At 41.8% G+C, this 17,327-nt stretch overlaps 1 protein-coding gene and 1 long non-coding RNA gene across 2 annotated transcripts in view; both read left to right on the top strand.

Moving 5' to 3' along the window:
* The window catches only part of LRRC7 (leucine rich repeat containing 7), a 120,199-nt gene that overhangs the window by 42,495 nt on the left and 60,377 nt on the right, over positions 1–17,327 (top strand). The window contains exon 2 of the mRNA XM_027891059.1: positions 13,967–14,169. Coding sequence (XP_027746860.1) covers positions 13,967–14,169 — 203 coding nt within the window. The remainder of the gene's footprint in view (positions 1–13,966; positions 14,170–17,327) is intronic.
* Positions 5,636–9,527, top strand: LOC114061047. Its single transcript, XR_003572030.1, has 3 exons — positions 5,636–5,646; positions 7,587–7,597; positions 9,350–9,527. It is a non-coding gene; the product is annotated as an uncharacterized LOC114061047 (long non-coding RNA).

Genomic DNA, 17,327 nt, shown 5'->3' with positions numbered 1-17,327 from the left:
TTCCTGTGCACTGCTGAGGAGGGGTGAGGTCTGGCCTCTCCACAACCCTCGAACAGTTTGTGCCTTTTCTGACCCTACCCTGTCTGGCTTGGGGGGACCCAACAGTGCTTCATGTGATCCCATTTTGCTGATGGAGAAGCCACTTCATGCATCACTTCATTGCTGTATTTCCCTTTTAATTAGAGTGAAAGAAACAAAATTTATAATTAAAATATCAGTATTTTAGAACATTTGTTTTGCTTGTACCTTACGTAGCCTGATAAGGTCAGGAAAGATTCTACAAGGATAAACCTGGTTTTGATGACTTTGTAACAGTTTTTAGTGCTGCTTCTTAGTTTCCATGTTCAGTTGGACTTGTCTCTGTTCCCTCCAGTTCATACCTATAAATGTTGGCAGAGGAGTAAGGAGGTATAAATAGCCTCTGAATTAATTTGGGCCAGTTATTAATAGTAGCCCGAAACTCCAAAAAAAGAGTCCTGCAAGAACATTCCAGGAGGAGCATCCGGGAGCAGGAAACCATCTGCCTGGAGATGGAGTAGGGAGGGTTTGGCAAGAGGTGACGTGGTTGAAGTCGTTGTAGGGCGTCATAACTCACCAGAAAAGTTCTCCCCATCCTCTTCTCCTCTGCCTCTGCTTTTATCCTCTCAGAACAGTAGCATTAGGATGTTGTTCATCTCTCTGATACCATCTGTTTTCCTTGGTGGGAGGGAGAAATGGGATGCACTCCAAGCTGTTCCAAATGTTTTTCCCTTGTTGGGGCTGAGATTCAGATGTTCATGTTCAGCTCCTCGTGCGGTTCAGTGGCACTTGGAGTCCTGCACCCGGGGCATCCTGATCCAGATGGCACCTGACCCAGGGAAGCTGCGGCAAGCTTTTCTGAAAAGGGTCAAGCTTTTCACTTTTTCTAAAAGGTGAAAAATCTCTACATTATTATGCTCATATATTTAAATTATATATGCTTACATAATAATGTCATATCTACATTGTAATGTTCCCAGAAATGGAACAGAAAGACTTTAACAACCAGAGTTAGGGTGTCTTTTAGAATATTAGATATATTGAATATATATAATCACCTCTTTAAATAGGGTTGAGGGGGTCACTGTGATATCAGAGGGCACTGATTCATCATGGAGCTGTCATTGCCTCCCTCTGCTGCATTTACAGTTTCTTCTCTCTAGGGTATTGCCTAAATGCTTTACCCTAAGCTTCTGTCCAGCTTTTATTCCATCCCTGTCCTACCTCCATCTACTCTTACATGTCTCTGTGATCATCTTGAAAACTGCTGATTTTTCATGTGTTTCTGGATTCTTTCATGTTTGTTCCACTCCAAATTCTCTTTGTTTTCTCTCCATTCCAGTAGTGGCCAGTTGTCCTGCTCTCCTTCTCTTGGCTGTCCTCAATTTTTAGCCCTGCATTTTTATTCAACAGGCAGCTGACACGCTGTGCACAATGCTATTCTTTTTTTATTTGCTTTTTTCAGTTTGTATTTAGATGCCTTTAAACCAGTGAATCTCACCAAAAAGCTGAGGCTGAGAAACTGGAAAGAGCTTCATGGGACCTTTTCCTGGCTTTTGCAGCATCTCCTGCAGAAGAGTTTTCTGCAAGTGCGTCTTTTGCCTGACAACACTGTGGAAAGCTGTCAAAACCAGCTGGAAATTCTGGGATTGAAATCCTGTCAGATCAATCCCAAAATCCAGGAATGTTCTGGGTTGGAAAGGACCTTAAAGCCCATCTCATCTCACCCCCTGCCATGGGCAGAGACACCTTCCACAAAACAGGCTGCTCCAACCTGGCCTTGAACACTTCCAGAACTGATGCACCCACAACTTCTCTCATTGTTTCCTATTTCCCAGGCAATAGATGGCATTGTTATATTTTTTTATGTAAATTCCTTTCTTTCCATTAAATTAAGTCCTAGTAGGATGGGGTTTATCTTTTTTAGGCCGTGGAGGGGTTGAATTTTTATTTTGCCTTCATGAAACTCAAAGAAATTATGTGTATAATTAGATATTGGCAGATGCATCTCCAAGTTGTAAGAGCTGTGGTAGATTAATAAATGCAGTGTTGTTTGATAGTCACCCAAACTAAAAACTTTAATGTATATCATTCAGTGTATTTTTAATGTGGTGGTTTTAATTGTTTTTTTGAGGGGAACATCCATATCCCTACAGGAACCCTTTAATTGCCTTCTCTGGGTCTCACAAAGAGAATCCACATAGGCTGAAAAGTGACAAAGGACCTTTCACCCATTAAATTACAAATCTGTTGTAAATATTTCAATATAAATGAGCATAAAAGTGTTTTGATGAGTCAAATAAAATTGTCAAATACCAAAGAGCACTGGAATATTGGGTACCATGTGGGAACATTTATCAACTACTGGTTTTCAGAGTTATCAGTAGAAATGGTGCTGGAATAATTAGAATGGAAATAAACTGATGAAATCATAAACTATCTGGATAAAATTGTAAAAGCATAAGGAAAACCCTCAATTCTTTTGCTTACACTGAAAAACAGGGATTATTCAGTTTGGTTGTGGAAAAAGGTGTATGAAATACTGGATTGATGCAGTTCAGAAAAATGAGTTAAATCTTTATAAAATGCACCTGTACTCTGAAACAGATGGAATTATAATATTGGCAATTAACTTGAGCATTTTAAATTGGGATTTGGAGTATATTAGAACACCTTTCCAAGCTTTGGTACGAATATTGTGGCCTAGGTGTAATCCAGGGAGATTTGGGTGTAATTTCTTGGTTTTACTTGTATTAGTGTAGTACCTCCTGCAGTGGTGGGTCTGGTTTGTTTTGTAGTTGTCTAAATAATTTGATATGTTCAAACATTTGATACCTGGTATGGAAAGTGTGTCCATTAAAATACCATCATTGTGCTAATTCAGTCCAGGACTGGAAATTCCATATTTCTCTTCCCTAGGCTCATAACTCTGTGTGGGCCCGGTATGGGCTCCTTTTCACATTTCTGGTCACCAGAGAAGATTGTACAATGGAAATCTTGTGTTTATTTATAAGTTACCGCCAGAAAAATCAAAGCCAGAGGGCTCCTCTTGCCCATATCCAGGTAGGACTTAATTCAGCAGGTGGGTGGATGCTCAAATTTTGTCTGCTTCTATGTCCGTGGTTTTTAATCTTGCTCCAAGCTGTGACACTGGACATTTAGCATTCCTTGTGCTTGCTCTGGGGATGTTTTAGCCCTTGGAGTGTCTGCTAAACTAAATGAGCTGGGACAAGGCAAGTCCTTATGTTTTATAAGAGGGAATGTTTAGGATAAACAAGGGAAATACTAAAAAAAACCCCAAAGCAAATAGCTGAATGAAAAGAATGTGGCAAAATGTTTGAATCTTCCAGAACTGTTGTACCCACACCTGCAATTCCCAATTATCTGCTAAACCCTTCCATTAGGAATCAAGCCCTTGTATTTCTGGAGAGGAACAATTTGGTACAGTTCTGGTTGATGAGCCCCGTTTACAATAAAAGCGATAAAATTCTCTTCAGAAAGTCATTGCTAAGATTGCATAATTGGGCATTAAAGTTCTGATTATACTTTACAAACTCTGGGACTTTGTTAAAAACCTGCCATTCCAATATACCGAATTTCAGTGTTTGACAGCTCAGCTGTGAGAGGGTTTTTAGAGAACATTTGTACCATAAGAACAGCATGTTAATTGACTAAAAAAAACTGGGACAGATTAATCATGGGAGAGAACAGGATACTTAAGAGAATGGAGTTCTAGAGCCCTCTGCTGATGAATTCCTTCCTGGAAAGGGTGGTCAGGCATTGGAAGGGGCTGCCCAGGGAGGTGGTGGCGTCCCCATCCCTGGAGGTGTCCAAGGAATGACTGGATGTGACACTCAGTGCTCTGGGCTGGGTGACAAAGTGGGGATCGGGCACAGGTTGGACTAAATGGGCTGGGAGGGCTTTTCCAGCCTCAGTGATTCTGGGATTCTGTGAGTTAGAAAATTAACCTACAGAGAATATTTACTAACAGCTTGTTCTTTCCCCCCCAACCATCAAGCCTCCTCTCTTGGTTTGGTTTCTGACATTGTTGATTGAACGTGAACCCCTTCCAGCATGTGTCAGTGCCAGGATTGATGTCAGAGGCTTTGGAGGAGGATGGAGCAAACTAAGCAGAAACCTTTATTTGCTATGATGCCCTTAAACGTGCTTGTTCTTATACCTACTGCATAATAAACCTGAGTTTTTAGGTATTCCAGTCGCTAAAATGTAGAGTGGTGTTGTCTGCAGTATTTTGAGAGTGATTGACCTAAGATGATAATCTGGACCTTGATAACGAGTTTACATCCACAAACGGGTGAATATTTATTTATTCATTTTTAATGTATTAAAAGGGAGCGGGGGTTGTGTCAGCCAATCCTGGAATCAGAGAATATCCTGAGTTGGAAGGGACCCACAAGGATCATTGCAGTCCAACTCCTGGCCCTGTGCAGAGCTTGTTTGTTGTTCTTTGAGGACAGAGCTCTGGTAGGGCTTTTTTTTTTTCCGGATTTAGAAAGCCAAAGCTTCCTGGCACAGTCATTTCCTTGGAAGAGAGAGGAGCTGTCCTGAAGGTGCCCTTAAATCTGCTGTTTTCTTGTACAAGGGCTGACACTGATGGCACTGTGGGCTGGGCTGGTGGCACTGGTGCTGCTGCAGATTGGGAGCTTGGTGTTTGCAGGGAAAGGCCCCCCCTCCACCCCCACTCCCCAAGGAAGGAGATGATTTAATTTCAGACAGCGAGGCTGCTCTGAATTCATCTTGAGATGATTGGGGGAACCAGCACTGGCAAAACATGTTTAAACCACAAACAGAGAATGCATTTAAGTGTTAAAAACTGGGCTTCTGAGAGAAAGTGAGAATGTGCCGCCCACAGATTTCCTTAGGGAAAAGAAATCAAATTTTAAGAAATCACTTACCAGTACTACATTATATCATTCTTGTGATCTCTGATGGTTGTGTAGGCAATCAGAATCATGGAATCATGGAGTAATTCCATAATTCTATGATATACATTGAAATAGGTATTCATAGGCAATGGGGTATTTTATAGAGATCAATGTCTGCTTTAATATAGAATTGTGTTCTCATATTCAGCAACCAATTTTCATGGCTACTTTTGGGAATTAAGCCTTTGAGATTTCACTTGTGCTGACATTTTGCACTCCAGACATAGAATAGACTTTTGCATTCCCATAATCCGATTAATGGACAGATATGGAAGCATCTTCCAGCACAGCACTAATGGGGACAGTGGAAAAAATGGGGAGCCCTGGAAAAATATTGTATCCACAGCCAGGAAGGGGCACAGAATAACAGAAGAAAGAGGAACTCATGGACACTAAGGAGTTTTTTGGTTTTTTTGTCAAAATGTAGAATATGGAATAAAGGGGAGAAATTTTTTAGTAGTGATGAACAATGGTAAGAACTAAATTACTTGTTTGTGCGGTTCAGTGGGAAAACTTAGATGTTTATGTAAGGACTCAGAGAAGGTGGGGATGGTTATATAGTAAAGAGAGGCAGCCTGACTTTTGGAAACAATTGTAGTGGTGCATAACTTAAAAACCACATGTGGATGTGTTGGGGAGCTGAAGGGTGGAGGGGTTTGGATGGAAAACCTGTGCTTGGGGTGTGAAGGGGTGGAATCAACAAGTGTTAGGATGGGGAAGGAAGGAGAGGATGGGGCAGATGAGAAGTTATTGCTGGTGAATATCTGGAAAACCAGAAAAGACTAAAGAATAAGATACTCACCCAGATAACTGCTGGGAAATAGGAGGGATATCCACAGGAGCGATGATTTATGGGATAGAAACTACTGGCAGAGTTGGAGTGGTGGAGAAGGTTGGCAGAAAACCTGGCATGGCATCAGAACTGCATGTTTCAATGATTAAAAAAAAAAAATCCCATTTTTTTCAGAGAGGAAAAGGTTTTTCAAAAAGTTTTGTGGTTGGATGTGAACATTTCCACGGGGGAGCAAGCAACTCACATTTTCTAAGCAGTTTGTTGTATGGATTTCAGATGTTTCAGAATTACAGATGACTAAGCAAGTAAGTGTTATGTGTTGAAAATGAACTTTATCTTCTCCTGTTTTGGACTTCAGTCATATAGTGACTGCCCCATCCACACCTGAGTGAGGCAGCAGTAACAGGGAGGAGGAGAAAGGTCCTTTGTCCCTCGTGATGAGACACTGAGGGGCTGGAGCATGTTCAGGGAAGGGAAAAATGCTGGGGAAGGGTCTGGAGCACCAGGAGTGGCTGAGGGAGCTGGAGGGACTCAGCCTGGAGAAAAGGAGGCTTGGGGGGACCTTCTGTCTCTCTGCAACTCCCTGACAGGAGGGTGGAGTCAGGTTGGGGTCAGGCTCTGCTCCCAGGGAACAAGGGACAGGATGAGAGGAAATGTCCTCAAGCTGTGCCAGGGAAGGGTCAGGTTGGATATTGGGAAAATTCCTTCCAGGAAAGGGCTGTCCTGCCCTGTCACAGGAGTGGAGTCCTCATACCTGGAATTGTTCAGAAAACCTATGGATGTGGCTCTTGAGGACATGATGTAATGGTGGTGCTGGTTGACAGTTGACGATTTTAAGATTTTTTCTAACCTTAATGATTCCATGATTCCACATCTGTGCCTGGCTTCTGCCAGAGGATCAGCTTTCATTGGGAGTTACAGTTGTCACTTTTAATTAAAACTTTCTTTTTCAGCAGCAGTTTGTAGCTGCACATCATCATCTCTGGAACTCTTGTTCTGCCAGATCAGCACAATAACCCCAGTTTTCCTGCAATAAGCTGCTGCTAAGCTGATTAATATGTCAGGAATAATGCAGATGGATTGGGATGTAAAGTGCTGAAAAGTAATTGGGTGTTCTGTAGGATCCTGGCCCTCTCTGAGGAAGAAACCTAGACTTAATGAAAGTTGTATTGCTCCTATTTAAATACCAATTTGTTTAGTTGATGCATTTAGCAGGTAAATGATGTTTTCTCTGCTGTTCCTTTGCAGAGCAGTTCCAACCATTGTACCATAAAACAAGAAATAAAGCATATTTCAGTCTAAATTTCATACCAGCTAATCTTTTAAACTAAAGGATTACTTCAAATCAAAGCTGAAACACATCAAAGATCCAAGTTGAGATGTAAATTCCCTGCTTTCCAGACAGCACACTCTCCAAAGAAATTTCTCACATTTATTGGGATTCTCTCCTGCCTAAATGTCTGCAGGGTGAGCTGTCAAACTGGTTGTAATTTCTAGCAATTAAGAGCATAATGATTAATTTTAAACATGTGCCACTAATATGCAACAAATTACTGAAACTCTGCTGGTTCAATTAAAAATCTGCACAAAACTGGAGTTTTCCTTGAGGTTATGCAAAAACTGTCTTTAGGGAGAACAGGATACAGGTTTTTAATAATAAAACCAACCATAGCAACTATTTTTGCTGTCATTAAAATGTTTTTGTTCTTGGTATTATCACCTATGATTAAGATTGTCTAAAAATCATTTAGTCAGAAAATTTCTGTCTAGAAATTTCAAGGCAAGGCCAATAGTAAAGCTTGGAATTAATTAATATCTTATAAGAAAAGATAAAGATTTGGTCTTATATCACGAAGAGGGGTGTAAGGTTTGGTAATTCTGGTAAGAACTGATACTTTGTAGAAATATTTCTATCTTAAATTTTACTCTTTTTGCAAAAGTCCCAAATCTCAAGGTGCTTGTAGCAAAGAGATTGAAACTTCCCATCATTAATATTCTTGAGAGACAAAAGGTAAAGCTGAAATCTGATTATTCATGCTTGGTTATTTTATTTTAGGATTAGCAAAATCTGAAGATGAACCTGAATGCAGACTATTGTAATGGGAATATAATGAAGGGAATTCAATTATCCTGCATTAAATGGCATTTCTGGGTGAGATATGCTGGTTATCTGTGCAAGAAAACAATTCAGAGAATATTTCACACTCCTCTTTTTGATAAGCCCAATTCCCCTTTGGAAGCTTCCTTCTTATTGTGACTGCAGAACCATAGTTTCTTAATCTTTTCAGGAAGATTAATGAAAACTATTACAAATGGCTTATACACATGGAATATCTAAATTCCTGATTTTGGAACGTGACAGTGACCTGCCTGATTCCCTCATCTGGCTCCGGGGAGGGAGTTTTGGGCAAATATCCTTTCTCCTAAGCAGGGTATGGAAAAGTATAAATTAAATGAAGTATATAGTGATTTCCAGTGGAGAATCACAGAATCTTGTCTGCCCTAAGGAAGGCACTGGGAGTTTCCCACTTTGTTCCAATAGGCCAGAATTTATGTTATATTTTCTTTGAAAAGAGAGTTAATAACAGGGACTACACATATGAAATGGAGCAAAGCTGAGAAAGGGAGCAAAGCTGGAATTAAAGAAAGAAACATGAAACAACCCTTACATTTCCTTCAGCCCAAAGTCTTTTCCTCACTGATACTCTCCTGGCATTGGCCAGACATCCACTTTTCTTCCCTTCTAATTAATTATGTGTGCTGCTTAGATGATTTACATAGTGTCCATTTCCAGTCTGGGTCACTGAAATAATGAGGGAACTTCAAAGCTCTCAGAGTCATCTTAATTTCCAGCCCCACATTTCAATTAGCAACACAACCCTATTAATAATTTAGAGATTTAAAAAAAACAGAGGAAGATTCTCTCTGCAGATCTGAGCCGAAGGAATCTTTCTCCATCTCTTCTACCTCTTCATCCACCTTTTAAATATGCTGCTCACCCTTCTATGATGTGCACCTTTATGGGCATCATTTTAGGGCTGTTTTGTGTGAAACTCTGAGTTTGTACTAATTTGTTTCTTTGCTCAGCCAGTTGTGTAACTTTAACACCTCTACTCTGTATTCTTTATTCTAGCCAAGGCTCTTGTCTATAGCTGTAACACTGTCCTTGTGACAGGAGAGCTGTGCTTATATAACTCTTACATCAGTCCTCCCTGCTAGTTTGCATTTTATTACCATTTTCCCATTCAAAAAGGAGTTCTGATGACATGTAATCTGCTTATTCTTTGTCTGAAAAGCAGCAGCCCTTCCATCAAGATTTTCTTTTTTTCCGCGGAAGATATCTGGGTGGGAAGGTGCATTGATGCAGCAGAGATTGCAATCCTGCTTTCTGCCCCTCTGCCAGCTCAGGTGACACCCCACCTGCAGTGCTGCTTCCAGCTCTGGGGTCCCCAGCACAGGAAGGATGTGGAGCTGCTGGAGTGAGTCCAGAGGAGGCCACAGAGATGCTCCGAGGGCTGGAGCCCCTCTGCTCTGGAGACGGGCTGGGAGAGCTGGAGGTGTTCACCTGGAGAAGAGAAGGCTCCAGGGACAGCTTAGGGCCTCTTCCAGTGCCTAAAGGGGCTCCAAGAGAGCTGGAAAGGGATTTTGGACAAGAGCCTGGAGGGAGAGGACACAGCAGAATGGCTTCCCACTGCCAGAGGTCAGGGTTAGATGGGATATTGGGAAGGAATTGTTGGCTGTGAGGGTGGAGAGGCCCTGGCACAGGTTGCCCAGAGAAACTGTGGCTGCCCCATCCCTGAAAGAGTTCAAGGGCAGGTTGGATGGGGCTTGGAGCAACCTGGCCTAGTGAAAGGTGTCCCTGCCCAGGGCAGGGGGTGGAAGTGGATGACCTTTAAGGTCTCTTCCAACCCAAACCATTCCATGGTTCTGTGATACCAGGAAAAAAAAGAGCTCAGGAGTTTGGGTTTCAGCCTCCTCTCGTGTCAGTAACTGATGCTGTGTCCATGTCCAGTCTGGCTCTGAGCTCTGGGAGTGCTGGATCCACTGGGAGTTGTCAGGGATGAGTGGCCTTGGCTGGGATCAGGTGGGGGTCTCCACTTCGGAGACTCCAAGTGGGATGGGGTTTTGGGGGTGCTCTGGCTCTAGAGAAGCCACTATGCACTTCTATCTCTTCTTGAGTGATAAAACACCTCTGGGAGAACCATAAGGAGAGGATGGAAAGTGGTATCAGTTCAGTAATTGATATATTTGTGATTTCCAAGCTGGATAATGTAACTTACTGCAAAGAGCCAACTTACTTGCCTACAGATTTTGTTGATTGTGCTGATAATAAGAGAAAGAAAGAAGGAACAGAAAAATCATCACTTATCTGTGATGTAGCACAAAGGAGCCACTGAAGCGACTTCTCTGCTGCTTTGAATATAATTAATATTTTCTGAACCCTCTGGTAAATTTGCCATTATGGCTCAGTTCAGCCTTGCAATGCTCCCATTCTCACTTCCAAGTTCTTTATTTTCTCAGTAATTCTCAATTCTTTAATTTCTCAGGGTTTCTCAGTAACTTTCTAGCATGACCAGCTCAGTGAAACGGTGATTTCTTGGAATTTTCTGAAGGGAATTTCAAGACCATGAGGGTTTTTATGTTTTATACCCTGTCACATAGCACAGACTGGTCCCACAGTAGCTGCTGAGTTTTGTCCTCTTTGAATTTTTGTTCAGGTTATTCAGTGCATCAGGAAGCCAAGACCTCCCTGAGATGAGAACAATTAAATGAAGTGTTACATGGAAAACTTGTTTGGTAGAAAAATTAAATCCATAATTAATCTTTCCTGAAAAACAGAAAATTACAATTGATTTATCCTACCAATTATATATTGGCAAATTCTGTGGTTTTTTGCAGTAGCATTTTAACTTCCTCTGCTTTTCAGATCCCTGCTGACTCTTTAGAAGAACATCATGGAATTCCAAGGTGGTTTGGGTTGGAAGGGACCTTAAAGTCCATCCAGTCCCACCCCCTTTCATGAGCAGGGACACCTTCCACTATCTCATGTTGCTCCAAGCCCTGTCCAACCTGGCCTTGGCACTCCCAGGGATGGGGCAGCCACAGCTGCTCTGGGCAGCCTGTGCCAGGGCCTCACCACCCTCACAGCCAACAATTTCTCCCCAGTATCCCATCTAACCCTGCCCTCTGGGTACCTCTCATCATGTGTAGGCCCATTGCAGAGGAAAAAACTTCTGCGATGAAAAAAGAAATTCTTCTATCTTGTGTTCTGAAAAAACCCTGCTGCTTTCCTGTTCTTCCAAGATTCTTGGAGGTTTGGAGTTTGTCAGGCTGTTTCATCCCATCTTTAAGTCAGTTTTGTGAACATGCTGTCTTTGCATCAGGGAAGGAACGTCTTCTCTTGTGCTTCCTTATAAACAGGGATTAGTGGCTTTGCCTCACAAAAGATCCATTAATTCAGAAGAGATGATATTTTGTTGTAATTAATTTACATAAAACTCCTGTTTTGCTTAGATTAAGGATTTTCTTTAGAAGAGAACAAACTGCAGATGCTGATAATGAGATGCTTGCTTGAAGCTGATAAGTAGCAGGTTATATTTGTGCTTCTTTCGTAGTTTCTTTATCTCATTCAAAAAATAATATGATTTTTGAGTTCTCTTGGAGTGAATAATCTCAGTGTGTCGTGTGTGACGTGTTGAGCAATGACCTCTAATCCCCACCAGGGAGAATTACAGTTCTTTCACTGGTTTAAATGGGGAAAAGCACTGAGCACTGGTGTTTCCATGAGGAGGTGGGAAGCCTTGCAGGAATTAAGGAATTTGATGAAGCATTGATGTGACTCAGCTCTGGCAGTCGGGGATGTGGCTCTTTGCTGCCTCTGTTGGGCTGATCCTCTTTCCTCAGGAAAGAAAAGCTCTGAAAATTAGGATAGAACAAAACGTAGGTAAGAAAAGTGTAATTATGAAGGCTGGAATTAGTCCAGGGTAAGAATTAATAATACTGAAATTACTAAAAGGTTTAATTACCCCAAGTCCACAGGGCATGAAATGTTACTCTTTTCAAGGCTCTTCAATTCCATTGTGGTGCAAAGAACAATAGAATTCCCAGGGGATTTTTTAATAAATTTTTCAGCATTTCTGTGGTTTTCTTTTTATTTACCAAGGGTAAATAATGAAACAGATTACAGACATATGCAAATCCACTTCTTATCAAAATATATTGAAGTGCAGCCTTTCCTGTAGCCATTCCTGCAGCAAATAGTCCCTCCGGAGCACTTTCTGTAGGGGAGTCACCTCACACTCATTTTCTCACAGGATCTTAGCAATGCACCACAATTCAGGTTCAAGTTCCTTTGCTGTTCAAACATTAATCTCTTTTTATATCCAGCTTGTTCATCTCTCTGACTCACATCTGGAATTGTCCTGAAGAGGACATTTCCAGTAGATAATCCAATTAATCCACAAACCTATTTTATCACGACAGTCAGGCCTTACCAAAGCTTTCGAGGAAGGCAGAGTAATTAACTCACTTTTGTTTATCCGCTTCATTTTTTCCCTCTAGCTTTTAAAACAACTTTCTGTTGAAGAAGAAATTACAGTTATTTTTATGAACTGCAATAATAGAAATGCTCTTGTTTGTGTAAGCAAAGGAAAAAAAACCTTTAAAAACTGGTTTGGCTGCTGTAATTGCTATTTTTAGTGTGGTTCTATCACTTGGCTATTTGTAAACTTTCTGGCTGTTTTTTTATCCTGGTTTTGTTGTGGGGTTTTATTATACTGGTATGTTTGATGCCTGTGCCCACAGTAGAGGAGAATAAAGCCCAGCAAAGTGCTTTGTAATTCCTGTGGGAAGAAGGGTTTGCCAAGGAGTTTTTGAAGTCCATGTCACTGTTCAGTTGTTCATTATCTTTCAATGGCTTGAAAAGCTACAAATAATTTGTTATGCCAAGGGCATTTATTTTTACTGTGTCAGGGTTTGAATTATATTGCTTCCTGGTGTGAATCCCAAGAGGTTGGGCAGCTCCAGAGGTGGCTCTGGTTGGGAATTATGTGTTGTGGGACAAGTGGTCTGTCAGTTTTCGTCTCTTTTGGTCTTGCGCAGTCGATTGAATGATTTGTGAAGATTTCTGGAACTAAAGATGCAGTGCAGGTATCAGTGGGGACAGATTGGTGTTGAGGGAATGGTGAGCCTTATTTTGCTTTGCTTGGACTAATTTAGTGCGTTTTTTCCCTAAACATAACTCAAAGCCTTGTAAGTGGTTTAGAAAATGGCATTTGAATGTTTAGCCCTTCTTGCCTTTGTGATAACATGTTCCAGGACAGACTGATTTATCTATAATGTTAAAATAACTTCTCAAGAGGTCAATATCTATTCCAGATTTAGGGACTGCTTGACATTATAAAATCTACTTACTGACTACTCTCCATTCGGCAGTGGTGAGTTAAAATGTTTTGTTCCAGTGACAAGTAATAAAACCCAGTTTTGTAAACTCGAGGGAGTTAGAGGTACTCCCACAAACTGAGGGAGGGTCTACAACATTTGGCATCAAGGATGGGAGAGGTTTGGGAACGGGTAATCTTCCCAGACGTCTATTTTACAGTAGAAAATGTCCCTTCTGTGAGTTTTCAGCAGCCCAAGGTGGTACAAGAGGAGCAGGAATGGCAGGTGACCCAACCACCTGCTCTGGGGTTGTGTTTGTTCTGGCTCTGTAAGGAGGGAAGTTTGTGTTCTTTATTCCTCAGTGGAAATGCCTCAGCAGTGGCTGTGGGAAGCTGAGAAACTCTGCTGGTGTCAGAGGAACCAGGTGTAACACTAATTTCTGAGGGAGAATCAGAACCTGTGCCTGATTCACCACCATGACTCACAATCCAGGGACTGACACATCCCTCTGTGCTTTGATGAACATGATTGTACTTCTGGCTCTACACAGTTATTTTCACTGTTAAACCAAGCAATGGTTGTGGCTGGGCTTGGAGTGTGTCCTGTCCTGGTGTAGGGAAAAGCTGATGGATTGAGGTTGTGTTTTGTGATTCCACTGGCAAGTCACACTTCTCCATGTTCTGCAGAAAGGTAGAAGAAGAACTGCAATATGCAGAGATTCTCAGGATAACTGTATTCATGGACTGCAGACTTGATGATAAATCTAAAGAAAGGGTCCCCAAAATGCTGTTGGTTTCAATAACCTGTGTTTTCTCCCCTTTTCCTTCAGTATGCTGCTTGGAGATGACAACCAAAAGGAAGATCATCGGCCGCCTGGTGCCGTGCCGGTGTTTCCGAGGGGAGGAAGAGATTGTGTCCGTGTTGGATTACTCTCACTGTGGCCTGCAGCAGGTGCCAAAGGAGGTTTTCAATTTTGAGAGGACCTTGGAGGAGCTTTATCTCGATGCCAACCAGATTGAAGAGCTACCCAAGGTAATCCATGTTCTGCTGGAAGACAAAAAGTTGAGTCCTTAAACATGTGTTGAACAGGGTTGGCTCCTTCAGCTGGAGAAGAAGAGACTGAGGGGAGACCTCATTGCAATTACAGCTTCCTGGGGAGGGGAAGAGGAGGGGCAGGCACTGATCTCTGCTCTGTGAGGACCAGGGACAGGACCCAGGGAATGGCCTCAAGCTGTGTCAGGGCAGGGTTAGGTTGGATCTCAGGAAAAGGTTCTTCCCCCAGAGGGTGGTTGGGCACTGAACAGGCTCCCCAGGGCAGTGGTCACAGCACCAAGGCTGCCAGAGCTCAGAGAGTGTTTGGATGATCCTCTGGGGCACCTGGTGTGACTCTTGGGGATGGTCCTGTGCAGGACTGAGGGTTGGGCTGGGTGATCCTTGTGGGTCCCTTCCAGCTCAGCATATTCTGCGATTCTGGGTCCTGCTGCTGCCAGAGGAAGGGCTGGTGGTTCTGGGGGTTCAAGGACAACTTTGCACAGTTTCCTTCTTGAAAAGCAGGATAAACTGTGCCAAAGCAGCCAAACCCTCGTTCTTACACTCCATGCTGAATGGGGTGGAGCAGGAGACCGATGACTCCTTCCCAGCACAGGAACACGGCCAGTGGAACCTTAAACTGGGAAATGAACAACTGTCCAAAAGAAATGGTTCTGCACAAGTAATTCCTGTGGCATTTGGTACCTTGGTGAGGAGCCACTATATTTGGATCTGCTTTATCCCTGCTTTTCAAAGCAAGGTCTCTGTCAGGATGAGCCTTTTATCCTTCTGGGATGTCAGTGGGACCCTTCCAACTCAGAATATTCTGTGATTCTGTTGGGAAGTGCCAGTGCTGAGTAGGAGTTTCACAACTGCAATGAGATCACCTAAGTTATCCTTCCTGAGTAAAACTCCTCTTACAGAATCTTTCAATCTGTTCTTCTGCTGATTAATATTTACTAAGAGGAATTAAAAATTACTGTAACTTAAGTATTCTGGAAACAAAAGAGAGCAAGGTGGTGGAAAAACCAATTAATAGCAGGTGCCGGCTACATAATGAAGCATGAAGGGATGTAATCCAGCCCTTAATTGAATTTCTCTCCACAATAATGAAAGATGCTCACAAGTCTTTAATTAAACACTGTCCCCTGTAATCCACTCTCCATCATCTCACAGCACATTTCTCAGTTAGGCTGCACAGAGACTTCCTAGAAATTCGATTTCCAAATGTAGAAAACATGCTTTTCCTGTTCCATGGAGTTGCTTTACTGGGATGTGATGGGTCATTGCTTGAGGTTATTCACTCCCTCCCTAGTTCTGCACAGATGGGAAGGCAGGGAAGCTCCAGGAGCTTTAGTTCATGGAAAAAATGGCTGTGAATTTTTTTGAAATTCCTTATCATCTTGAACTTGAGCATGTTTAAAAATGTAATGATAAAATCATAAAAAATATAAAATTTAGTTATAAAAGCACTGCTAAAAACTCAAAGTCCTGATCTACCCTAATTACTTTCACTGCTACTTCACTCTAGAACCCAGTAAATTATTTTGCATGAAGCTGATGCATTCAACTCATTCTGCCTGCTTTTATTTTTATTTTTACTTTTACCTTACATTTGATATATCATAATTATGATTTTTCTGTTACTTCATTAGAAATTAGTTTTTAGTTTGTAATTTTTATATTTCTTTTTTCTTTGAGGGATTTGCAGGATTGTTATATAACTCTTACCCTATTTTCCCCTAAATCTTGCCAAGTCTTTATTTTCTTTGCCTTTGACTTCATCATCGTAAGCTGCTGCTGCACTAATGTCCCTTATTTGGGTGAGTCAAATGAATGGATGACTAATAAAAAATAATATTGATCTCGATGAAGGTGGAGTGACTGGAAATCAGCATCCAGAAAAACAGGAGTGGGTTGAAATTCTCCCCAGGAGCCTTTGGAGCAGCCAAAGCCTCTCTGACTTGAGATATTCAGAATAAAAGCCCATAGTTATAATTAAATCTCAATGAGCACCGCTTGGGTTTTACTCTGAAAGGAATTAAAGTCATGTAAGAATATCCAGAGTGATGATTCCAACAAAATCAGGATGGCAAGGCCACGAAGCTCCAGAAACTCAGAAAAACACCTTTGGAACATCCAGTGGGGGGAAAAAAATTGGGCAATTTTGGGCCTATATTCCTGCATCCCAGCCCTTATATTCTTTCTGATACAACAGTACATCATTCAAATTACTCCAGAGGGAATATTTTTTATTAGGCCTCTTCCTTCAGCAGTTCCAAAGCCTTGGATGTGTTCAGACAGTGTCAGAACTCTGAGTTCCAAACCTTCCTTGGCTTCTAAAATAAGAATTCTCCAGGGAATGGCTGGGAATGTGCACTGGCCATTTAACTCATGAAATTTTCTGCCCAAACCTTGACCTGGTTTGTATTTGTATCAAAATCCTGCAGGTTCCTCTTGCTGAACATCCTCAGAGTCTGGAGCTGCTCTTGTGTAGAACAAGAGGCACCTCCAGAGCCTGTTATTTATGGTACTTTACAGACTCGTCCCAAATGATGTGCTTGCTTAAAAGAGGAAAAGCAGGTGCTCTTGGAAAGGAATTCCTTGTTCTCCAGAGAGAGATTTCCTGTGGATGGGGTGGGAAGTGCCTGCATAGAATGGGTTCTCCTGTCCCTCTTGGATTGTGCTTCTCATCCTGAGCATTCATTATTTACTATTGGCTCCCATTTTCTGAGAATTGGTCATTTTGAAGGAAAAGCAGAATTTTTCTAAAGGATTATCATAGAAAGTTGCCTCAGAAATGTTTAAAATTGTTCTAAAATTTACTTGAAGTGAAGCAACAAGTTGGCATTTCACACCCTCTTGGTGTTAGTTTTCTCCTCCCTGGATACTTGGCTGAGTTTTCTATTTAGGAAATTAAATTATTTTGCATTCCCAGATAGGCTGTGGGTGAGTTTATGGACTTTATTCTCACAAATAAGTCAATGAGAAAGACTAAATCTGGCAAGAGCTGCACTGATACTGCAAGGACCCTTGCGATGTGCTTGCAAAGAGCAGTTGTTTTCCAGAACCCACTGAATTTTCTGGTGAAAATTGGGGACCTGCCTTTGTAAAATTAGAATTTGAATGAAAAGTAGGAATCAAGTCCTGAATTTTGAGGG

This window comes from Empidonax traillii, unplaced genomic scaffold (genome assembly GCF_003031625.1).
Source record: "Empidonax traillii isolate 1590-97213 ecotype Southwest subspecies unplaced genomic scaffold, ASM303162v1 scaffold309:size1915965, whole genome shotgun sequence".
Lineage (NCBI taxonomy): Eukaryota > Metazoa > Chordata > Aves > Passeriformes > Tyrannidae > Empidonax > Empidonax traillii.
Note: the sequence above shows the minus strand (reverse complement) of the source record. Positions and strands in the feature narration are given on the sequence as shown.